A 25,996-nucleotide genomic window follows, 5' to 3' on the forward strand; every position below is an offset into this window, starting at 1 on the left:
TTTTAAATTTGACCTTTTCTATTTAATACAAATAATTCACATTCACTTCAGCAAATAAATATTTTCAAGGATATGCTTATGATCAGCATCAAAGTTCTGTCAACTGACGATTAAATTACTAATTTATTTAATCATTAATGCCATCCATTCTGAGTAACTTAGAAAAACAAATGAAAAGATGAATAGCCCTCAGTTCAAGGTTACCTTACATAACATTCTCTATCTAAATGTCTGACTATGCGAACACCTCATTTCATATGTTTTATACAGTGTAATATATTGGCAAACAAAACCACATTAAATAAATTAAAAGGCCTACATTTCCACAAGAGGTAACAATTTCATCACTTGCTAAAAATTCTCGTAAGAGATTAAGAACAAAAACAAACAAAAGAGCAAAAAAAATCAACTTTGGTAAACTAACGTTGACAAGTTTTGGAAGTCTTTAGAAAACTAAAATGAGATTTAAGAAAGAAATTTTATAATATAGGTATGGGTAATGAATTTAAAATACTATTCTTTATTTTCCTTTCGTGACTACTAATTATTGATTATACATATTGCAAGGTGCATGAACTTTTGAATATACAGAAAATGTGTTTTAATGAAAAATATATTTGTGCATTTATGTGTATGTGTGCTAATTTATCAAACACAAATATAAATACTGTAATATTTATTCATTAGAACCTACTGAAACCTAATGAAGAATGATATGAAGATAGAATTGCAAAGTAAAATGCTACTTTTGAGACCCTGGAATATGATTTCCTTTAAAATGATTTCTAGTTCCTTTTTTAAAATTCATTTCCAATTTCCAATTATTTCAAAAACAAAGAAGTAGAAACAATATTAATCTCAATGCAACAAATTTTAAAATTCACAAAACAAGTATTTGCCTTACACTAGAATTCAAGACAACATGGTAGGTATCATAAGGAATTCCAGTTTGAAGTAGTAACATAAGTATACTGTTAAGAGGGTAGTTCACCTAGGATATTAACCCAACCCTAAGAATGATGTCATAACAAGAGAAGAAATTGTATTTATTTTACAGCATATTTAGGAGGTGAGTATATTACCAAATCAGACAAGTGCCATGTAACAATTCTAAAAAGTTTGTAAATCATTACTTTTTTTTTTTTTGAAACTTTTAATGTATCTTTATTGACTTCAGAGAGAGGGAAGGAGAGGGAGAGAGAGATATAGAAACATCAATGATGAGAGAGTCATTGATCAGCTGCCTCCTGCACACCCCCTGCTGGGGATCGAGCCTGCAACCCAGGCATGTGTCCTGACCGGGAATCGAACCCTGATCACCTGGATCCTAGGTCGATGCTCAATCGCTGAGCCACGCCCGGCCGGGCTGTAAATCATTACTTTAATAGGGCTGTAACTATAGTCAGTCCTTGTACTATTTGGTTCACAACTGATCTTTTCAAAGGACAGTATGAAAGAAAAATATCAAGCTAATGGCTCTAAACATGATTTAGAAGAAAATGATAGTTGATACATAAAATTCAAAAGAAACTGAAACAACTTTTTGCACAAAGAAGTAAAAGAGGGACTAAGTCCTATAAATTATAGACTTCCTGTCTTAAAAGGGATCCTAATGATCATTTTGTCTAAACTTCTCATTTTCCATATGAGAAAACAAAGAAACTAGTGCACAGCAAAGCAAAATAACTTACTCACTTTAGTGAGCAGCTTTCCTAAGACTCAACACAGATCTCCTAAAGATAAATTACTCACGGTACCAATGATAGTAAAATATTTTCAAGAGAAAAGAAGAATTAAGTGACGGACTATCAATATTTGGTTCATATCTGAACTCACAGAAGCAATCTTTCTTTGATAACTTGTCCATTTATCAAATGGACTGAGTAAATACTGAGTAATTAACATGCTCAATGCATAGTGCTCAACTATTTTTTAGACAACAGACAATATAGGGATGATGTTCCTACCAATTCTTCAAGGTACAATTCAAAATCACAATTTCTGTGATTCCTTCTCTGATTTCACTTGGCAGTACTTGCTGTTCTTTCCTTTGTCCGTCTATGCACATTTCACAGCCTGTTCACAGATAAACCACTAATTGCACTCCTTAGGGGCAACAAGCTAGTTTAATTTTGAAATTCTTTCAATACCTAGCCCCCTGCCTGAAACACAGCAGATCTGAACAAAGGTTTGTTAAAAGGAACAAATGAATACACAAGTATATGAGAATGATCAATCAATAAAAGCATATAGTTTACAATATCTCACTGCATTGAAAAAATTTAAATAGTTCACCGCATGCATTTAAATGATATTCTTGATCCCATATAACTCCTACTTAGTACCAACTCTAACATATTATTGCGTTTCATCATTCACAGAAACCAAGAGAAGCAGAAGTGGGTGGGAGAGAACCAGTAAATAATTAAAGTAATAGGAGAATTTGATGACAATATTGATTTTTTAAAAGAAAATGCTAGTAAAATGTTGAGATCAATAAAAACTCGAGATTAACTAATTCTGCCTCAGTCTTCTTTGAAGGAACACAGCATAAACCTGCAATTTGTCAGAATTTCTAAAAGGGGAAAAAATTCAAAGCTCTGCACCTCCTTAAAAGAGTAGGATGGAAATGTGGGACAACCCAATGCAGGAATAATGATTTATTATGCAATTCAGATCTATTATACTGATCGTGTTAATGCCCAACATGATGACTTCACATTTCTGTAGCTCTTATAGCATAGTCTTTCACATTTATTAGATTATTTGATTTTCACAACAACTTATTGAGATGTAGTGCATATAATATTATTTCCAATTTATAGATTAGGAAATCAAATTAAGGAGAGGTTAAGTGGCTTGCCAAAAATTACACTGCTATTAAGCTGCAGAACTGCTGTAGGACCTAGGACTAGGGACTCACTCTGACCCACTGCCAGAAGTCGTTCCCACAGGCTGGGTTCCGAGTATTTGCATCTCTACCAATTTCCCAAGGGATGCTGATACTGCTGGTGCAGAGAGGTCCTCACTGTGAAAGCCACCGAGCTATACCATGCTCCCTCCACTAAATTAAGCTAATCATACAGTAGGTATTCATAATGCATGACTTATCTGATTCTTTCTCATCTGAGCTAAGTTTCTTAATATAAAGAAACTATTTGACAGATGTGGATTCTTTTAGATGTCACAATAACTTGTCATGAACCAGAAAATATTTAACAAAGACAAATCTCTGGCTGCAAACAGAAAACATCTTATTTACTTTAAGTAAATCGCTAAATAAACTGACTGAAATTCTCTCTAAACTAGCACTTACTAACTTAATGTCTTTTCAGTTTTATCTCCTAATTAGTTCATGCCCTCAGAAATCAACTGTAATTATGTGAGATATATAAGTTGTTTAACAACAGAAGGAAAAACACAAACCAAAAATTAAAATCTTACAATACTTACATTTTCTGTAGTTCCAGTAATTACATGGAGGCCGTCATATGTTGACTTAATATACATACCCTAAGAAAAAGACAGCATCAGAAAAAAAGTGAAGCCACTGGAATATTTCCAAGTATATCCTAATCTCATTTACAAAAAATTACTCTATCAAATTATTATTTTGTTAAAAGTTTTTCTTTTCCTTTCTTATTTATTTATATTTATTTTATCTTCATTGTTGAAAGTATTACAGATACCCCCCTTTCACCCCCAATGATCCCCTCCACCTGGCATCCACTACCACCTCCCCTCCAGGCCACAATGTGGAAAAATTTTATTTTTCAATTACAGTTTATATACAATATTATTTTGTATTAGTTTCAGGTGCACAGCATAGCAGTTAGACAATCATTAACTTTACAATGTATTCCCCCTGATATTTTCAGTACACACCTGATACCATACATAGTTATTACAATACGGTTGAACCCTATCAAATTAAAATTGCCACATGCCCCGGGAATGAATCCATGATTCAATAATGCTCTCTTTAAACTGGTAAGAAATTCCTATCTGAATGTTCTGGCTTCTAATGTTTGCCCCAAAAAAGCTGTATACAGCTTAATCAAATAACTACTTGGTAAGTGAACTGCCTATTGAACTTGTAAAATGCAGCATCATAATGCAATACCCTGAAGAAGGAGTAGACCTCACTTCCCCCCCAAATCTGTATTATATGTTCTGTGGCAAAATAAAAGTTACAACGAAAAATTCAAACACTAGTACACATTACATGATAAAAAGTAGGCTTCTACAGAGCCGCTTCAACTACAACTAACTAGAGACAGAATTGCGATAAAATACTGTTAATATCAACTTTTATTCTCCTGCTCTTTTGTGGTATCCTGCATTTTCTACCTTTATTTCTTATTATGATATCTTAATAATTATATCCAATCATCTCTATCTCAGTAATTAAGAGGTAATGTGTGGCAACCACTCCTCCCAATAAAGAGGATGAGATTCCATTTTCCATTTAAATAAAGTCATTTTAGAAAAAGCTTCATTAAAATGTAAAGACTATCCAGAAATCCTGAAATTGTGTAAGCTTTTAAATATATCTTTACTGATTTCAGAGAGAGGAAAGGAGAGAGAGAGGGAGAGATAGAAACATCAATGATGAGAGAGTCATTGATCGGCTGCAGCCCGCAACCCGGGCATGTGCCCTGACCGGGAATCGAACCCCGATCACCTGGATCCTAGGCCGACACTCAACCGCTGAGCCACGCCCGGCCGGGCAAATTGTGTAAGCTTTTAGAGCAAACAAAAACTTTAAATTATGGATAGTGATAGGACCTTAAAGGAAAAAATGTCATAAGAAAGTATTCACATTTTAAATATTAAAATATTTTCATTTAAGTAAATCAGAAAATAATAGATTATTCAGTGAATGGCCTTTTTTTCCTTTCTAAGGAAGATTCTGTTATATTAAATTCTCTTTGGGAAAAATTACCTGAGCTTTACCCATAAAAGTGCTTTGCATTTCAAAATATTGATTTAAAAAAAAATACTAATTTTAATAAATTTGAAGTTTGAAAATATGTTAATTTCCCTTACCTTTATGTTAGTTATATATTTAAATCCCTGAATGTACATGTGCTTTCATTGATAATATGTAAGAAATACAAACAAGAAGCAGTAAAGTTGATGGTAGGGAATTATTAAGAAGTCACCATATAGGTTTTATTTCTGAAAAGACATTTCAATAATCTCATTGTGTCCAAAATGTTGGTATCAGTTCCAAAAATGGCTGAATCCAGGTCTCTAATGTGAAACAAAATGAATGTAATTTTAAAAGATGTTTACTTACCTGTGAACTCTAGCTTCTTAAATGAAAGTTCATCACTATATAAAATAAATTACTAACCTCAACACAAGTACAAATAGAAATTAATTAAGAAATTGGCTAGTAGTTCTTGGCTATGACCATATGGTAATATTCATGCTTACATTGGTGACATGTGTATAACATACTTTTCAAGTTAATATTTATTCCATTGTATACTGGAAGGTAAATAAATATAAGGGTGCCATTATAGAACTCAGTAGAGGAGAGGACGAGATTCTTAAAATCATTCCCCTCACCCTGAGAATGAACAAAATGACATAAATTTAATAAAGGATCTTAAAGTATATTTGTAAGAGCTAAACACTAACTTCTGTTTTAGTATTTTTAAATAGAGGGATTGTGAGAAGATAAAAGTGGAAAAAGACAGCGAAAAAAACTATATATTGCTTGGACATACAAATCAATCATCACTCATTATTTGTTAAAATCATTGCTAATATTGACTTGTTACAATGTGCCAGGGACTGTTTTAAGTGTTTTACATTTATTTCACAGCAGCCTTTGTGGCAGACACTATCATTACCTCTGTTTTAGAGATAAGGAAACTGAGGCAAAAAAGGGCTGGGGAATCTGCCCAAGGTGGTGAAGCCAGTTTTTAAGCCCAGGCAGTCTGACTCCAGACCACATTCTCAACACTAGGCTCTTAATTTATTGATTTAGTAACAGGACGGTTGTGCACGTTCACTTTTCTTATCAGAATATAATATTTGGTGTCTATAGATTTTAAAGTCAAATAGTCACCGTTTAACATATATTCTTAAATACCAAGAACTCTTTTTTCAACTTTATTTTTATTGTTGACACTATTACAGATGTCCCCATTGCTCCCACCCCTTTGCCCACCCCTATCGAGCCCCTGCCCCCCTTTCCCTCTGGCCATCGCCTCACTGCTGTCTGGGTCTATGGGTTATGCATATATGATCAGCACACATGTGCTATGTGCAATGTGGTTATAAAGAGTAACTGGATTTGATATTCTACAAATTTACTTTAATCATCCATCTCTTCTGACAACTAGCCAAAGTTGAATATGTTTCTCTCCACACTTCTTTCAACATTGTGCATTACTGATTATGAATTAAGGTGTTTGACAAGAGCTCTAAATAATCTCATAAATAATTAGATCATAGAGAAAGTCTAGTGTCCTAAGATAAATGTTTAGAAAAAGACATTATAGCTATTGGGATAAGAAAAACTCTTGGAGACAATCTAGTTATGACTCTGGAGATAAAATCTGTGTGTAAGTATTGAGCATATCAGGAACTTTAAAAATGGCAATTGTAAGCTAAAGCAGGTTATATTAGTTATAGGAAGACGATCTCATCATTATTTATACATAATTAAATGTTATATAATTTATACTAAAGCTAATTTTTTCAGATGGATAAAAATGTTTAAATGCTTAAAGAAGGATCTAGCTATGTATACAGAATTCATTTCTAGCAACTTCATAGTTATGAGCAATAGAATAGAAATAAAGCACATTTTTAAAATGGTACAAATAATAAAGATATTTTGTTTTATTTTCATTTCTAACTTCAATAGACCATTTTTTGTAACTGCTTTTAATAATCAAAACTAACTTCTTCACCCTTTGATCTCCCTCTAGTAGTACTAATGAGAAAAATGGCCAAAAATCAGGCACCAAAAGAAAAGAAATAAGTGGATGAGCTTCAAACTAATCAATTTCTGAATAACGTAGCGTCTACAGAACTACATCTAATCACTTGTTCACCTCTGAGAAAGGGCCAAACAGCAAAAAGATGTAATTCGAATAGCTCTTCTTCTGGAACTGAGACAAATATGTGCTTTGATTTCATCCAAACCTTTGCTCTTCCTATTTCCCCCCCTAAAACCAATTAATTAATACTGGAACTGCCTTGAACAGCTCCATCTCCTGCTTATCTTGCCAAAACGACATTTGCTCCACTCTGTCTCCAAACGTTGGTTAACCAATAGAAACTTAAGAAACCTCACAGTCAAGTCAATGAAATAAGGCATATTTGGAGAAAGTCCAGGTGCCTAAATAGCAAAAGAACTCTCTGAGGACAGGAGGCTTCCCTGAAGATGCCCTCTTAACGCCCTTTATTTTCTCTTCAACCTTTCTCTTGGCTCTGATCTAGTCCACAAATGTCTCGCTGTCATTTTCCTTCTTTAATTTTCTGCTGAATGTTGTTTAAAAGCACTTTAGAACATAGTTTCATATTTTTAAATCATAACTAAGCATGTTTCCCACTATTCCTTATAATGCTCAGGATTCTCTAAGAAATCCTAAGGGATTTGACTAATTAGGTAGAGAGCTGATGAACAATCTATCCACCTTATCAGTGGAAGAACAAAGCAGCTACCTTTTGCCTGAGAGATGCTCTGTTTTGAAACTGGCAGAAGACCTTCTGTAGATGTTTATAAGCTAATTAAACTTCATTAAAGCTTGGTATTCTCCCACCTCTTTCTATTTCTTTCCTTCATTTACCATTTAGATACTTCCCATGGCTAAGCACAAGCTAAATGTTCCCCAAACCCTCAAATCTACTGATTCAAATGTGACTCAGTAAACTTAATTAAAAGTTGCTGATTTAAAAAAATGATACCTCAAATAAGTCATGTGAAATTTCCATTTAGTCATATCCCCTTTAACATAAACCATAGGAAACAGTTTTGTAGTTAACTCTTTTATGAATATTCAACGTTTTAATTTTTACTTTCCCTCCCTCTGAAATATCTTCCCAATGAAGTGCTGCTGACTGTCCTTTAAAAAAGAATCTCTTAGCTAGGTCCAGCTTTAAAGCCATCCTCCTAGCCTTCTCACAGCCCCTTTAGCAATCCCAAGTTTCAGTGTGGGGCAATGTAACAAGCTTTGTTCAGATGTGCTCTGTGGCACTTTACCGGGACTTAACCCCTGCGGCTATCGCATATTATCCATATGTGATACAGAGCAAGGTGGCGAAGATCTGTGATTCTAGTTTCTCATTTGCTAAATGAGAAGATTAATACCTACTCTACAGAGATGTGAGGAGAATACCTGGCAAATGGTAAGCAAACATTTCTCTTTTCTTCTAGCTCTTTCTCAGGCTATTTAACTGAATCCACTTCTTGGCCTTTTATGTTTATGACTATTCCAAAGAGCAGACCCTGATCTACTTCTTTCAAATTTAAAAAATAAAAGGCCTGCCTGGAGTTATAACTTCATTTACAAAACTCAAGATTTCATAAATTCCATGAACTAGCATTGTGTTGACTCACTTCACATAGCTATTCTTCCTCTCCTCCCATGATTTCAGTAGAAATTAGAGGAAAACAATCAGGCTCTGTTCTCAGAACAATACCATCCTTAGATCTGCAGACTCATAAAACCAGAGAGCGCTTTAAAGACGATCTTTTCCATCCTTCCTGCTCCCAAAATTCTACAGATGAACAGATCAAGGCCAAGGAAGTTAAATTTACTCCCCCACCTCCCACAGGTCACACTCACAGCAGTATTTGTGTGATTTGTACCCATGCGTCGTGATTCCTAGTCTAATATAATAATTAATTCATAATTTCCCACTTCACAAATCATGTTTAGACAGGTTCTTTTCCTTCATAACAACTGAAAAGGGAGTTGTAGAAAGGAAAATGTTTAATACTAAAGGTTGGAAGATGCTTTAAATAAAACTGGACTAGAAGGAATGGTAAGAATTTAAAATCATAAATATTACTTCAAATAAGTATCTAAATGTTCTAAATAAGCTCTTAATACTAATCAAAGTCAGATATAACACTTACAGGTTACAGTGATGGCATGCTTGCTGGCTATGTCTGATATTCTGATTTCCATCTTCTCAGGAAGACACCAGTAAAAGCCACAAAAGCCTGAGGAACTATGGTTACTGAAAAGTAGTTTTCCAAATATCAGAAGAAAAGGTACTCTAGGCTTCAAACTGAAAAATCACTGGTGGCCAATGAAGGGTTTGCCCTCTGAAAGAGCTGTATACATACATATTTAATTAAAGAAGAAGCACCACATAAAAAGTTAAACCTGCTTAAAGATCTTTAATAATATATAATCTGAATTAAGTTATTAATGCTAATTTCCAAGATTTCTATTTTCTAAAATATCGTTAATTGTACCCTTGGAAAAATTATCTGTAGGTAAGAAGTTCTCCAACCAGCTTCTTGTTTTTGTTTTTTTCTGTCTTGAAACTGGCAGAAGACCTTTTGTAGGTGTCTTTTGTCTTTCCCTCATTAATATTAATTTTATATGCTTTCTTTCTAGAGGTTTAACACACAGAAGCTCTCCCTTGGGTTACATTTAGAAGCAATACAATTTTTAATCAGGTGAACAAAATACAAAAGGTGTTTACCTTTATTATTACATAATAAAAAATGTGTATCATGGATGTTAGCCTAGTCTTGGCAAGATCCACCTGCTTAGCCATCCTTATAGGACAGAATGGAAGTGAGTTATAAAGAATATCACATTTGTTTAGTTTACCCACCCTAAGGGAAGAGAGACCTACTAAAACCAGAACAAACCAAAGCAAAACAAACAAAACACCCACTTGCATGGGTCTAACACTGTGGTTCTTATAAAACTCTGAATTTAAACTTCCTTTAAATGTAAGGAACTCTGGTAGGAGGTGAAAGACTACAATAAAAGCTAAATTATTACCAAAGTAAACAGGGTAATTCAGAAATCACGACGTTTAATTTTCATTTATCTTCATAAAAGTTCTTATGACAAACTCCTACTACCTTAGCTCCTCTAGAAAAAAATACCAAAATGTTCAAAATTTGTTAAAATTCATGGATTCCCACATTCGGAGGCTGCTTTGCCCACATCTTTAGCTATCCGCTGATGGATGGTGGCTTGGAAAAACATGGCATCTCTTACCAGCCCTTCACTTGGTTTGATGTTTGCCAGCTGAATCACTTCCAGGTGGGCTGACTGTGAAACCAGAGGATCTGATGACAGGGATATGATGTGGTCACAGACTCCAGAAAGAGTTTTACACTGAAAGCAAAAAAGAAAAAAATTATGATAAATGTTGTAAGTAACACATAAATCACATTTTTACAAGAAAACAAAACAAAACAACAACAACAGAAGTACTTGGCATTTTATTCTATAAAATCTATATAAAAAGGTATTCAGGTGGAAAATACATGCACACAACACACCGATATTCTAAATTATGGCTCCAAGAACTATACATCAAAATATACAACAGAGTTATGGTTATGTTTTAGTTCCATTATTTGATTCATCAGACCTAAAATAAAATGATTGTTTCTAAACAATCTAAATAATCTGAGAACTTCTTGATAACAACCTTCGCATTGAACTGAATTCAATAATTTAGAAAAACTTGATGTCTTTTACTTCATGATCAGAATAGTTAAAAAAAACTTCAGCCAAGGTACAGGGAAGATAAATCTGGCAAATCCGCTTGATGAACTCCTCCTAATTATTCATCTAGACTTTCCCGCTCAAGGTTACCTTTGTATAAAGTTTCCCACCACCCCCAGGCAAAATCTGGCACTCCTTCAATCCTGCATTCTCAGCAGTCCATGAACAGTCTAAGATTGTATGACAACGACACTCTGAAACCCTCCTGAGCAGGGAACGTGTCCTACTCATCTCTGACTGTTCCTCCACCCCACTCACACCTGCCACCCACACCAGGCAGGCAGATCCTAGAACATGTAAAGTACTCAATAAATATGAGCTGAATAAACTGAAGAGCAAATGAGCTTTAACGATGAGTAGAGTGGCTTGCTGAGGAAAGAGAGCTAGTGCTTTTGTTAGGGCAAATCCAGTCACACTGATAAGAATAATCAGAGATTTAACATAGGGTACATCTGTAATGGTCTGATTAAGACAGATATTAAACCCATAAAAAAGTGGAACATGAGTGAATGAAGCTTGGAATATACTGTCCTAAAATATGCTGGCCCTTAGTTCTTTCACAGACACTCATTGTACTTAAGGCAGCCTGGTGTCCATCATTTGAGGGCGGTTTGTGTTTTGGTTTTCGCCGCCCCCCCCCCGCTACAGGAGGAGCTATTCTTTTGCAGCAATCAAGGTCTTACCTTCTATCCATCTCTAACATGTTACATTTGTTCTGTGACCACTGCATTACCCTACTGTAAGGAAGACAGTTTCTTCCGCCTGGACAGGACAACAAGGACTCTGTTTACTGCATTCTGTACTTGGCCATGGTCTCAGTCTGTGCAGGGCTCAGCTTTTCCCCAAGACAGAAACTGCCAGGCTAAGTTTCCCCCCCTTGTTCACACTCCTGCCTTTTGCATACTTTTCAAGGCTGCACTTTTATTGTGGCTATCAGCCCCTAAAGGCAGGCATTAGATGGCACAGTAGCAATACCCACAGAAAGCACCTGGGCTTTATATAAAGACAGATGTGGGCAATCACTACACTGCTGGTCACTTGCTGTGTGACATGAGCAAGTTATTTTATATCCCTGAGGCTCAGTTTCCTCATGTCGAAAATGGAGTAATAAAAATTACTTTCTACGGTTTACATGAAAAAAGAGAATAATATATTTGAAAATAAGAGCCCGAGATGGCTCCTATCAAAAGAAGACACTAAACAAATCCTTTCCCCCCCTATTGAGTTCTCCACCCTCCAAGGGCTCAGTCCTTACTCAAGGGATGAATTATGTCATTACTCTTAATCCCATGACCTTGTTGACCACCTTACAATGACCAGTAATCACACTGCACGGCCACGATGGACAGTTCGCAGCTCTTTCCTCTTTCTCCCATTCAAGTCTCAGCGCTCTCAGATACAAATGACCCTGAAGGGTTGCTAACCAAAGTGCCAACAGGAATACCCGCTGCTCTTGCCCAAACGGGGAAGCCTCCAGGGCCAGCTTCACGGGCATGTGACTTAGGCAGTCGCACAGGGTCCTGCACTTAGTACTCGCCTGTGCTGCTGTCATCTTGGAATTCTTGTTCTCGAACAAGGGGCTTCACATTTTCATTTGGCTCTAGGTCTCATGTATTATGGAGCTCATTCTGGGACCCAGTCTTGGTGTGGTGCTTGTTTTTTTTTAACTCCTCTTAAAAATATTCATCAGCAGCCATGGGAAAAAGGACAGAATGGCAGCACTTTACGTGTAAAAACTGGCTGCAGTTCCATTTTTTACAGGGAGATAAACACTTCCTCCCATGTGTGGTTACACCTTCATTCTTATGCTCTCTTTATCTCAAGGGGGCAGATAACACTGTTAATTCTGAAACACTTCTACATAGGACACTTGGATCGCATAATAACCTGAAGGTCCTAAATGTGCATGCTATAAAGGACCCTTGGTGGCTTTTACAAGTTAAAGCATATTTCAAGAGTCCAATGTAGCAGTAAATAGGAAGGTAATGGATGTATATAAACGGCTTAACACGTGTGCACTACTACACCATTCAGAGCCTCATATGGCACGCTGGTGATGAGCAACAGTAGCCCCCTATTCAGGCACTGGAAACACTTAGAAGTGCTGTAGAAGGAAAAAAAGGCAGAAATACTAGGCTGGAGACATTTTTACAAAAAAGAAAATACCATTTAAATCCACTGTATTAAGTTGCAAAACATTGTTTCAAATTCCTCTTCTTGAGTAATTTTGTTTGCCAAATACCTGCTATGTACTAGATCTGCTGGGAATACAAAAGATGGGTAAAACATTGACTTTACCAGCAAAGCTACCGGGATTTAATAGATTAAAGATCGTGGAAAGTAATAACAGAAAAGCTTAGAAAAGAAACTCCACTAGAACCTTGCTGCCTGTTTTAGAGATAATGCAGTAGAACCTTTTATATTGCAGCATTTGGCACTTGACTAAATAAGCCAATTAGAAGGGGTATAAAATGGTCTGGCTTTATATGCTAATTCTATACTCATTACTGCAGCATACATCAAGCCACTGCAGGAAACCACATTAAGACTACAATGGCAAAGTTCCAGGGAAGTTATTTACCATGTTCTTTTAAAAAGCAAATTTGTGCATTCAGTGAAATCATGTGATATTATGTTATCATTTTAAAATAAAGTATTATCTACTGTGCTACCTAATAAGTGTATTCTAGAAAAAGATAACTAACTACAATACAACAAGAAAAATACATTCTTTTTATTAGCATAAGTTAACATCAATACAATAGAGCACCTACCATGTATCTGGCACAATGCTAAATACTTCAGTCATTATCTCTTTTATTCTTATAACAATTTCCTGAGGTAGGTATTTTTATAGCCAGTTTAGCAGATGAAAAAGACTAAGAAAATAGATCAAGGTCATCGCCTTGGTAAAAGAAGGGCCTGAATTCTTAATCATTATGCTTACCATATCTTATTTTGATCCCTAAATCTCAACTTGTTTTTAACAAATTTCATTTTGTATTGTTAAAAATCTATGTCTGTATTAAATGGATGTTATATAACATGTTTAAAGTACATAATATAATGAAATATAAGGTGAGCCTTCCAATTTAGAATGCATTTTAGATAAGGAGCAGTAGAACTGAGACGTGAAGGACAGTCTGGGGAAACGTAAAGGACCACTCTAATCTAGACGGAAGATGACTGGTAACCACTGGTATAAGGGGGATTCTTCTGCTATTTTACAATATTTATACTAAAATATTTTACATTCTATTTATCTTTAGTTCTAAAAATAGAAGAAATAATTTGAAACTAAAATGAAAACCTAGTAAATAATATGCCTTTAATAACACTAAGGGGAACATAAAAATGCAATGGGTGTCATAACTGACCCTCTGGATTCTGTTATAATGTAGCCAAGATGTCCAGAAAAGAATTAGTGACTGAATAGCAGTAACAGACAGGGCGAGCTATGACTTAGGAAACTTTTAAAACAGAAGTTTCACAGGATGGATTTAATGGTATTGAGATTTTTTTCTCTTCAGTTTTTATATTAATTTTAAATATTAATTAATATAATGAATAGAGCATATTCTCAGAATGAGATAAAAAGTCTTCACAGTCTGTTCTATATATAAACACCATATTTTATATCTATTTGAATATATGTGTATGGTTGGCTCACCCAAATCTAAAAGTTCTAAAGGGAAAAATGATCTGAGCAGAGCATGTTTAGTATAAAATAAGTAATGGTTTTGAAACAGTTGTGAAAGCAACATTTAGTTACTGTGGAGATAAAAAAACACACAAACAACGGAAACCCTACATTAATATATTAACCAATAGCAGCAGATAGCATTCTTTCATTATCTCTGAACAGCATTCTTCCATTATCACTGAATTTATCAGATACTTCTTTTTAATTTTTATTTTTAAAACTTCTATTGAATTTATTGGGGCGACATTGGTTAATAAAATTACATAGGTTTCAGGTGTACAATTTTCTAACACATCATCTGTATATTGTATTGTGTGTTCATCACCCAAAGTCAAGTCTCCTTCTGTCACCATTTATCCCCCCTTTCCCCGCTTCTACCTTTCTCCACCCCCTTCCCCTCTGGTAATCACCATGCTGTTGTCTGTGTCTATGAAACTGGGGGTGGTTCTTTTTTTTTGCTAAATCCCTTCACCTTTTACATCCAGCCCCCCAACCCTCCTCCCCTCTGTCAGTCTGTTCTCTGTATCTATGAGTCTGTTTCTATTTTGTTTGTTTATTTTGTTCACTCAAAAAACAGCAACCCTACATTAATACATTAACCAGTAACAACAGATAGCCTTCCTTCATTATCTCTGAATAGCATTATTTCATTATCGCTGAGATTATCAGGTACTACTGTTTTACTTTTTAGATTAATATGTGAAGTTTAAGCTATTGTATTTTTTAAAGAAATAGTATAATTCAGTATTATAAATCATACAGCTCTGTGCCAATTTAAGATGACATTGGCATTGTATTTGGTGAACAATATTACATATTGTAATATTGTAACATTGTAATATTATATATTTATTCTAATATTAAATAGTGAGAACTCTAAATGATATAAGCGTCATTTGGAAATACAGTATTCTTAGTATCTTAGTACTTGCCAGACCTCTGCGGAGCTAGCAATGCTACATCTCTGATTATGATGGTTCCCTAACAGGACAAAGGAGTGAACAACTGTAGGTAACAAAAGAGTAAAATTCACAAAGAGAATTTAAACTGATATTCCAAAGCATTATTCTATATACATGTTCCCCAACACAAGAAGAATTTCTTGTTCATATAAGAAAAGAGAATTGATGGAGAAACAAGTTTTTTAAACTTAAAAACTAATATAATAGAAAAAAAATTCAATTTTAACCCAACGTAAAAATTACGTGTATACAGTAAAATTAAGAGTTTCAGATAGCTTCAGAAAGCAACTGTAGTTGCAAATTAGTAAAGGTCATATGAATTTTGTTCCAACAAGGCCTAGAAAACTCCACAATCTCTTCAAGTTTCAAAGTCTGATGGTGAAAGAAAAAACATAAAACAATTAGCAAAATGAAAAGAAACTACCACCTCCATTCCTACTGCTGTCACCTCTGCCTGTAGCCAGCCACCATGACAACCACCACTTCATTAAGCCATTCATTCATTCAACAATCACTAATTATCTGCTGCATGATTCAAATGCCAACTACTATGTTCAAGGATTTCACAACCTGGGAGAGTATTTCTGGTAGCATATCTATCTTTGTCTTTGACATCACTGACATTACTCATGCAGCTCTTGTGTACCTGATAATAAAAAGCAGCAATAACACTTCAAAATAATCATCATCTAGGAATGATGAGGTCAGTACGAACCTGTGAGAGACCATTGGTCAGTCCCAAGTGTGTACCTTCACTGATGAGCACAAAGTGGACTCCTTGAACACTTGCAACTTGCTTCCAACTACTGCCCTGAGATATCTTGGTCTGAATTTAAAATGGGACAAGCAGTTCTAGCATTCTTCTGATTTCTCATAGGGAAATAGTCAGCTGGAAACCAGAACTGGATCTGGGAAAATCTCCATTCTATTTGCTTGCTCTCTCGGGGGCAGGAAACAGGAGCCAGGCAAGTTTGCAGTGGGTCCCAGCCAGATGAGAGAGCACTCATTAGAGGGCATGCTACTTTCCAGGCTCAAGATTAACAAGGGTCTGGACATATCAGTGGCTCAATTAAAATGTAGGTTATTAGGAAGATTATTTCATTTAACTTCAGATTCAAATAGCAGGAGTAAAGCAGTTCATTATAATTGGATGAGCTTCTGGAAAATCCAGGCACTATATATACAGTTTATGGGCAAACAGAGAACAAAAAGCAGAGACCTGGGAGCAATGTTTTCACTTATAGTTGAGAAATTCAAAGTTGCCATCTGTGCTTTTATAGAGAAAAGAGCTAATAGCACTGTGTCAGTTATGAATTTATTGGCTCTAAGTTCCAAATTCACCCTTCAGTGCTTGCTCTGTGATAATGGACAGGACTCTTCAAGCACTTCTGCTTTACAGGGAGCGCCATGTTAAGTTTTTGTCAGTAGAGGGCGCTGGAGGGACACGAGGGGGAAGGCGGCGTCTCCACCAGGTCCCCTTGTGCTGTTTGCTTTTCCTTGCTCCTGCTGCATGGTCCATCAGCGATGCATGTATGTGGGAAATCCAGCGGTTCTCAGACCATGTGGTCCCTCAGTGACCTCGCAGCCTCATCCTTGGCTCAGTGACAACCATCCTGTGGCCCTCGCGGCTTCATACCCATAGCTGCACTACACTTGCTCTGTGAGCCCTCCCACCAGCATCACTTGCCTGCATCCTGCTCGCCTGGCCACTGTGGACCAGCTCTGGCTTAGGTGACCCAGTGAAGCTCCAATGCTACTGCTCCAATGAGTACTGACATCAGACTGGGGGACAGTGACCTTCCTTGGGTACAGTCTTAGGGTGTGCTTTAGAGTCTCTTTACTGTATACGCACACTTCTATCATAGTTTAGTAATTATTTAGGTTGAACTTCCCTTGTTTGTTACTGTGTGATTTCTGTCTCCAGATGAATTAAATTATCTTGTTGAAGAAATCTTTATATTTACAGTGACTGTAACTGTAGTTTAAAAAAATCCTGTGTCTTCCATCACATAAAGAATGGTTTCAGATGAAGATAGTCCTTCAATTTATGTGGACACACTGTTTTCTACTGATTTTGTGAGTTAGTCATCGAAGAATTATGATATTTACACCTTAAAAAACACAGATGTTGCAACCCTTCAACTTAATCAGAAAGGGTAATTTACTTTGTAAACAGCTAGTAAGTGCCAGAATGGGGTCAGGACACCAAATCTTTTTAACTATCAAATTGGTGCACTTTCTACTACATTACTCTGCCTACGGCTCCCCAACAAAAACAAATACTTTTTGAGAACAAGGACTGTACACTCAGAGTCAGTCTGAATATAAAAGCATTTAACAATGCATAATGTGTTCAGCAAATGTAATGTTAGCAAGAACAATATAAATATACCGACTTACAGAGTGTCTAACCAAATCATCGTAAAACACACTAAAAACATTATTTCTATTCTCTACATGTGGCACATTCCCTTTAGTACATACATATGCTAGGATATACACACTTTTTTTTCTGTCCCAGAAAAGACAACCATTTTCTCCCTCCATCATATTCCATCTGGGTTTCTTTCTTGCATGGAACATTGGTTGTAGAGACCTTAATTTACACTTAAAATAATTGATAAGGCAATTAACCACCAAAGTGTCAAAACCTGAAGATAATATAATACAGCATAAGAAGGCAATGACTATTTCAGTAATACTGTTAGCACCCTTCTTTAGGTTGACCACAAAGACAGTGAAGGGAGTAAAGATAGAAGGGTGACATCATCTATAGAAATAAAGAAGCATCTAATGCTTTCAATGTACAAAACTCAGTACTAGAATTCATGTTTTAATGATGCTTGACCATCACGTGTATGTTCAAATGCTATAGTTACAACCAAAATGTTAGCCCTAAAACAAATTCCAGTTTGCAGTGGCCTGAGACCACAGCTTTAAGAGTTCAGCTCTAACTGACAAAGCTGCCTTTTCACAGCATCAGGGACATTAAGGTCAACGTAAAATTATTTTTATGAGGTCGCTAAAAATAACGTTCAAGAAATCAGTGTTCAAGAAATTGCTAAAGATAAAATAGTAATATGTTCACTTTTATTTTATTATGGGGAATGCTGCTACCCTAGTACTTATATCTTCCAGGTTTGGGACGATTAGGAGAGGAAAGCTATGCTTATATAAATGATTTGAAATAGATGGTATGGCAAAGTCTAAAATGATCTCTTCATTTTCTCTTTCAGGCTTTTGCTCTTAGACCTAACTACTGGTTCTATGCACTTTTAGCCATTTCTAGTTTAGACAGCAGAGAAGGAAGGCATAATAATCTCAGCCCAGGAGTAAAGAACTCATGTATTTTTAAAATGAAAAAAAAAATTACACAGAATGTTTATGAAATTAAACAAAGAGTTAGCATGCTTCGCTCCCACTTTTCACCACAGTCTGGATGTGAAGAAAAACTCCTGAGAAGCCATTTCAGATCCTGTGCTTTAGCAGACTTACTCTGCTGTCATATCCCTGCTGCTCTCATTGGCGAGCCTGCAGCACTTGTCTACTTCAATAACTCCTGGAAATCCCAGGCCAGGCGTGATCATTAAAGTCATTGTTTAAATCAGATTGCATGCAGCTCAAGTACACCTGTTACATTAACCAACAGTTTGATCCTGTATATGGCATTTGCTCTGTACTAGCAGTCTACCCTCATCATTTTTATAAACATATTGGGAGCAAAAATAGATGGGCTCCAACATACCAGGGAATGTGTAATAAGGAACAAAGCCTAACTGAGAGGAAAATATCAGATCAATAGACGTGAAATATATTACTATTTATCATCAGTTAACAATCACTCAGACATACAGTACATCGATTATCTACATTTTCTTTTGTCCTTTATGGTGACACCAGCTGTCCCATTATAATTAATGGCAAATTCCAAGGAAACCCAAGCTATCCAGTCTTTTTTTCATTTTCACATTTCATGCTAACAGACATCTCTGTCCACCACTGTAACCAACCAACTCTATTTTTACCTGACTTTTTGGTCCTCAGAGTCTACTATTTTCTAATTTTAAGCATTAATTTCCCAATTTTTAAGATAGGGAAGGTGAAGAAGAAAACTAGCTTAAGGATTGCTCAAGTCACTTTTGACTATTTCACTATGTGTACCATAAAATTATTCATGAAAAGCCATCAAGGTTCTAAGTATAATAGAATAAATATATACTTTTAAAATTTTTCATTATAAAAGCAGTGTAAAATGAAGAAAACTGGAAAGATATTTGAAACAAACCAAAAAATAAGATATTATCTTACCAAGCAAATGCAATAAATATACAATATTTCCTTTTTCAATTTTCAACAGTGATGATTTAGTCTGTTTATAATGGTTTTAATCTGTTTTTTACTTAACATTACCATTTAGAATCCTCCCTTAACATTGGCACACAAATATTTCAGGTATACTTATAAATGTAATTTATCCATAAATTATATATTCATAAATATAATTTCAAATATAACTATGAATAGTAAATATTTCATCCTGTGAACGTACCATAGATTACTGAAGCATTACTCTATATTTCCTATTTTTCATTATTACATATAATGCTGCTATAAGCACATTCTATAGAAAACGTTACTGTGTTTTACAATTTATTTTTAGACTAAATTCCCAAGATTGTATAGGAATATAATCTCGGGCCAGACTCCCAGAGTTGAAATCTCGTCATAAATCCTTTCCAACTGTGTCACTTTGGGAAAGTTATCTAACCTCTTTGTGCTTCAGTTTCCTCATCTGTAAACTGGAGATGACAGAAATAATACCTATTTCATAAGGTTGTTATAAGAACCAAATTAGTAAGTTTATACAGAGCACCTAAACTAGTGCCTGAGGCATATTGTAAATCCTACATAAATGTTAGTATTAATGTTTTTGAGCCTTGAAATTGCCTAAAACTTAAAAGGTTTTATTAATTTACATGCCTAGCAGTAAGCTATGTCCATTCTAATTTCATCAGATATTTACCAGCATTTGGATATTTTTAGTGAGTGCTAATTATGTGTGTTTTTGTTTATGAATTGATAGGTGAAAATTTGTATTTCATTATTGTTTTATAGAAAATCCTTGTTTTCTGAGGATAATTGGCACTGGAAAGTAATGGTAGTTTCTGTGACTTAATTTAAGGATGAAGAGCTTGTCTCTTACAAAAATATATAAATCTAATGAATTTGCATTATCTTTTTGATTTATCATTAACAATCCACATTTTAAAAATAGTAGTTAGCACTCAGATATTATTTTACTCCTTAATTTGTATTATAGACTCAATGTTTGAGTCATCCCCCCCTCCCGCCCAATTCATATGCTGAAACCTAACCCCAGATATGATGGTATTTGAAAGTGTAGCCTTTGAGAGGTGATTAGGTCATGAGGGTGGAGCCATCCTGAATGGTACTAGTGTCTTTGTAAGAGAGAGCTCCCTAGCTCCTTCCACCATGTGAGGATCCTCTATGAACCAGGAAATAGGCCCTCACTAGACACCAAATGTGCTGGCACCCTTATTTTGGATTGCCCAGCCTCCAGAACTGTGAGAAATGTTTGTTGTTTAAGCCACTCAGTCTGTGGTATTTTTGTTATAGCAGCGTGAATGACAGCATCTAAAACACCATCTCATTTGGTTGTATTTAACCTCAAGAGTCCTTTGTTACCATAATTTTCCTATTTTGGAATTCCACTTTTACTTCATTTATATGGTAAACTTATTCAAATACATTTTTTCAAAAGGGTACTTAATGACTGCTCTGATCTAAAAATATCTTCCTGTTGCTTTTACACATGAATAATTTAGTTAGATATAAACATTTTTGGTCATTGTTTTTCTTCAAAAGTTTATAGGTTTTGTTCCACTGTCTTCTGGAAGTTAGTTTTAGAGTAGATATCTGAATATAATCTAGTTTTTGTTTCTATGAAGTCAAAACCTCTCACTTCTCCTTCCCATTGGTTGAATGAATGTACAGTTGCTTCTTGCCACAGAAACTGTAAAATGTTATTTTAAAATGTCTTAAAATTGTTCTTGCCAGTAAATTTTCTGACTTTGCTGAGTACTCCAAATTTCACAGTTTTTATCCCTAAATTATTCTACCATATCTTGTTTCCTATTGCTTTCTCAGAAAATAATTATTTGAAAGTGAGTTAACTTTAATCAACCCTCTATACTTATTATCTTCTCTCATTTTTTGCTTTTTATTAATTTGTTAAATATCTGAGTATCATTAAAGTTTACCTTGTGTCCCATTGCTTCAATTTTCTGCAATATCCAGTCTGCTTCTTGCTGCTTTCAGCAGAGTTTAATTTCTACTTCCACGTTTTTGGATTTACAGACTGTATTCTTGATTCATTTTAACACTCAGTTTATAGTGGCCTTCCCTTCTTTATAGTATGGTATTCTATTTTAATACAGTGCTCATTCGATTCTTATTGAGAACATTAAGTAGATGTTCTTAACAAACTTACTGCACAGGGAATGGTTTTATTGTAATATATGAGAGAATACTTCCTGTGTTCTGGCCCATTCTTTTTGTTCACTCACCCTGAAATAGAGATCTATTTCAGGAAAAGACACACCTCAAACTGTCCTGAGCGATCACGGCTCGCCAGGCGTTGAGGAGTACTTTGACGCTTGGGTTGCCTGTGGAATTCCTAGGACAGAGCAGGTTTTCATTTAAGTGCTAAATTGTCCTTCCTCTTGATAACTGCCCCCCTCTCCTCCAGACAAAACAAAGACATGGGGATTGGGTCTGGGATGAGACAGGTGATGCTCAGATGATATTCTAGTGCATATCTCAAGCTACTATAATCTCTACTCAGTTGTGTAAGTGCACATATTCAAGTACTATAGAAATAAGGAGAACGTATTAACTCACAATTTGATTCTAAATAAGTTATAAACACTCAGGCTTTTTATTTTCTGGTACATATAAAGAAGAAAAAGGAAATAAAAGATAATCAAATAAATACTGAAAAGAATTATAAACAATTATACTTAGAAGATATTAATATCCTCATTTTACACATTAAGAACAAAGTCTCTTACAAATATTGAATCATTATGCTGTACAGCTGAAACTAATACAATGTTATATGTCAATTATATCTCAACAACAAAAATATTGTTAAAATTTACCTTAAAAAAAAGACAAAATCTCAAAGAAATTAAATCACTTGACTAAGGCCACTGAGCTAGAAAGTGGTAGACTAGGATTCAGACACAGTTCTTAAGACTCCCAGTGATTTCTTTTACACTACAGAAAACCTGGAAGGATACCTTTTTGAAAATTTTATTTTAAATGAAGTATTTTTTCTGCATTTTATAGAAGACTCAATATACATCAAAATACAAACATATATAGATCAAAATACATACCTTCATGTGTGCTTCAACATGAAGATAGCAGAGTGTTTTAAAGACAGTAGCAGTTAAAATCCCAGCATCATATACCAAGTGGTATAGTATGCTAATTTATTATTTTTTAAAAAATTAATTCTTATTGTGAGAAGAGTAACACAAAAGCCATCATTATGTAAAAAGGCCAAGAAGGGAAATGGAATAAAAACATGAAAGTACAAGCGCTTTCTGAGCTGAATTGATTGGTTAATGTCAGACAGGATCTTTAAATTCTCACTAGCTGGAATGCAAAATTGCCAAAGTAAATATATCCCATTCATTTCTAAACGGCTTCAGTGTCATGATACATACTTTCACTCATTTCTAATAGAGGCGAAGATGTTATTAGGGCTGATGAGTATCAACCAAGACATGGATGTACAAAGAAAAGCAGCCAAATGTTCATTAGCAAGAAAGAATATGCCTTTCTGCAAAGTATGATGTACTCATACTCCATTTCTAGTAAGAAAATATCTGCAAAGTCATTAATTGATTCAACAAATATGGCCAAATTTAAATTTGGAAGCTTGTTTGGTGAGTATAGAATCAGAGTAAAGGCAGTATGATTATTTTATGAGTTATTTCATACAAATGATAAAGGTGAATTACCCCTTTATACAACAAAATACTTTTCTTTGATCTCTTGTCACAAATCAACCATGAAAAATTCTGATTTCAAATTCTCTTTTCTCGAGATTCTTTATTTTACTATATTCCAACTCTGCTACATCCTACAAACTTAAAATATTGTATCATTTTTCTATTAAGATACAATACAATGATTATAAATAATATAACCTGTTCTGTCTTGATTCTTTTGTACTTATCCTATGAAATATACAGGGCTCACCTTTTTATAGGTTATAGCTTTTTATTAATTACTAGTTAAACAAATAAATATTTTCTAATGAAGATGAAAATAAATCCAAGTATACTTACCACATGAAGAATTTTATTCTCTGTTTCATATACAGTACAATCCTAAAAAAATAAACACAGACAGTTTTGTGAAAAATCAAGCATTTATCTTAAAATACTTTCTTATGAATTATACTACAATTTGAAAAAGTCTTGACAATTCAAGCAAAAGCAGCAATAATGGGAAAAAATCTGGAATATTATATAACAATATATTTATAGTGGTTAGCTCCGATGGTCAGTTACAGGGATATTCTCATTTTTCCTTGAATGTATTTTCTTTTTTAGCTTATTTTTATTGATTGATTGATTGGTGAGAGAGAGAGAAAAATATTGATTTGTAGTTCCACTAATTTCAAACACATAAAATAAATGACAATTTACATTAAATAGATGTAAAAACAAACATTGGAAAATTATTGCACCAATTTTCTATCTAAACTTTACATTTCAAAAACTAATTTATTATAGATAGGAATATTAAATACACTAACATTTATTTCAACAGTCATACCAAAATACTTTTATATTTGCAACTACTATAAGCTATTAAATATACTTTATATTATGCACTGAAAATAAATACCAAGTTTATAGTTCTTGCCTAAATTTGAGTCCCTGGAATTATTTTAAAAATTATTTTTAAAAAATCACCATTGTCTTTTTACTTGCAATTGATACCCTTATAATAAAGTGGTAACATAGCAAAGTGATCTCTGCTTAGAAACTTCTCATTTCTCTGGCTCAGTTTTCTCAAGGAATTTATGAAATGGGCATGATATTAGTAGAAACCTAGTCAGGGTACTGTGAGGGTTAAATGAGGAAATGAGATAAATGGCTTAGCACAGTATCTGGCATACAGTAAATGATAAATATATTTTAACTATGAATTATTGTTGTTCTGCATCTTTATTTAAAAATTTTAAACCAGTCATCTTTATTTCAAAATATAGTTAATTATTATTTGGCTATCCAATTTTGAAAAAAATATCCATATTCTACAGTACTGCATCTTTCAAGGAATAATAGTCCTTTTCATTTTTCCCCCTTGAGCTTAATTGTAACAAACAGGAATCTAGTTCAGCATAGCTTTTCATAATGCCATTTCACTACAATACCTTGTCAGAAGAAGTACAGATTCTTATCAGGGGCAGAATTTTTAAAGTTAAATTTAGATTTTATTTTTTTTAAATTATTTTATTTCCTTTTTATTGAGATATAACTGACATACAGCATTGAATTGTTTTGTTTTTTTAATTGCTGAGAGTTTTACAGATGTCCCCCATTTCCTTCCTCTTACCCCCCTCCACCCATCTCCCACCCCACGCAGGTCTTCCCCTGTCTATTCTCTGTGTCCGTGGGCTGTTCATACATGCTTCTAAGTTCTTTGGTTAATCTCTTTCCACCTTCCTTCCCGCCTTCCCTCTGAGATCTGTCAGTCTGTTCCATGCTTCCATGTCTGTGGTCCTATCTTGTTCGCCAATCTATTCTAGATTTGACTCATTTCACAAACTAGTAGAAATACTTAAGGATTGGGCCTTGCCATTCTGAACGGCCCCTGTGCCAACAGAGAAGTGTGTTACAAATACATCCATATCTCTGTCTATATACTTACATAAAGTCAACTCTTAATAATTAAGTATGACTTACGTACAGAGGAGCCAAGGTATATAACGTTTATATTTGGAAAGCGCATGTGTACTCTCAACTGAATTTGAAGGGCCCAATTTTACAAAGTTAACTTCCAATACAATTACATTGGGAAGAGATGATCTGAAAAAAGCTGGGCAGTTGCCCAGTTTCCCTATGCTGCCTTTGCAGCTTGCTTCAGCTGTGAAGGAGGCAAGTTTCATTATTTACCTGCCTTCCTAGCATCAGAGAGGATGGTTAAATGTTCAAACTTCAAAGGGGTTCTCCTCAAGGAGAAAAGTAAATGTGATCTAAATGTATATCCTGCTGGTGACGTAATAATCACACAGAATATTTCAGGTCTCTTTAAAATACTTGACTTGAACATCCCTAGAGCAATATAACAAAAAGAACTGTGTGACAATATCTTATACTATTTTCAGCAATCACACTGTTTGTTGGTAGTAGTGTTGTTACTCTGTTGTTGTTTTGTTAAAACTGTTGTGTTTTATAGGATGAAGCAATTGAACAATTATGTGATACTACCATTCTATCACTCTTGGCGTCATTAGTGAGTAGTTTTAGCATGGGAGAAAGCAGATACATTATGCG

General features: G+C 34.7%; 1 protein-coding gene across 8 annotated transcripts in view; it reads right to left on the reverse strand.

The window, feature by feature from the left end:
- Window positions 1-25,996, reverse strand: part of CNKSR2 (connector enhancer of kinase suppressor of Ras 2) — a 237,005-nt gene that overhangs the window by 123,810 nt on the left and 87,199 nt on the right. For all 8 annotated transcript variants that reach the window (XM_081126804.1, XM_081126807.1, XM_081126806.1 and 5 more), the window contains exons 5-7: window positions 23,777-23,818; window positions 10,215-10,334; window positions 3,454-3,513 (exon numbers count right to left, since the gene is read on the reverse strand). In XM_081126804.1, the coding sequence (XP_080982930.1) occupies window positions 3,454-3,513; window positions 10,215-10,334; window positions 23,777-23,818 (222 nt within the window). The remainder of the gene's footprint in view (window positions 1-3,453; window positions 3,514-10,214; window positions 10,335-23,776; window positions 23,819-25,996) is intronic.

This window comes from Miniopterus schreibersii, assembly GCF_964146895.1.
Source record: "Miniopterus schreibersii genome assembly, chromosome: X".
Lineage (NCBI taxonomy): Eukaryota > Metazoa > Chordata > Mammalia > Chiroptera > Miniopteridae > Miniopterus > Miniopterus schreibersii.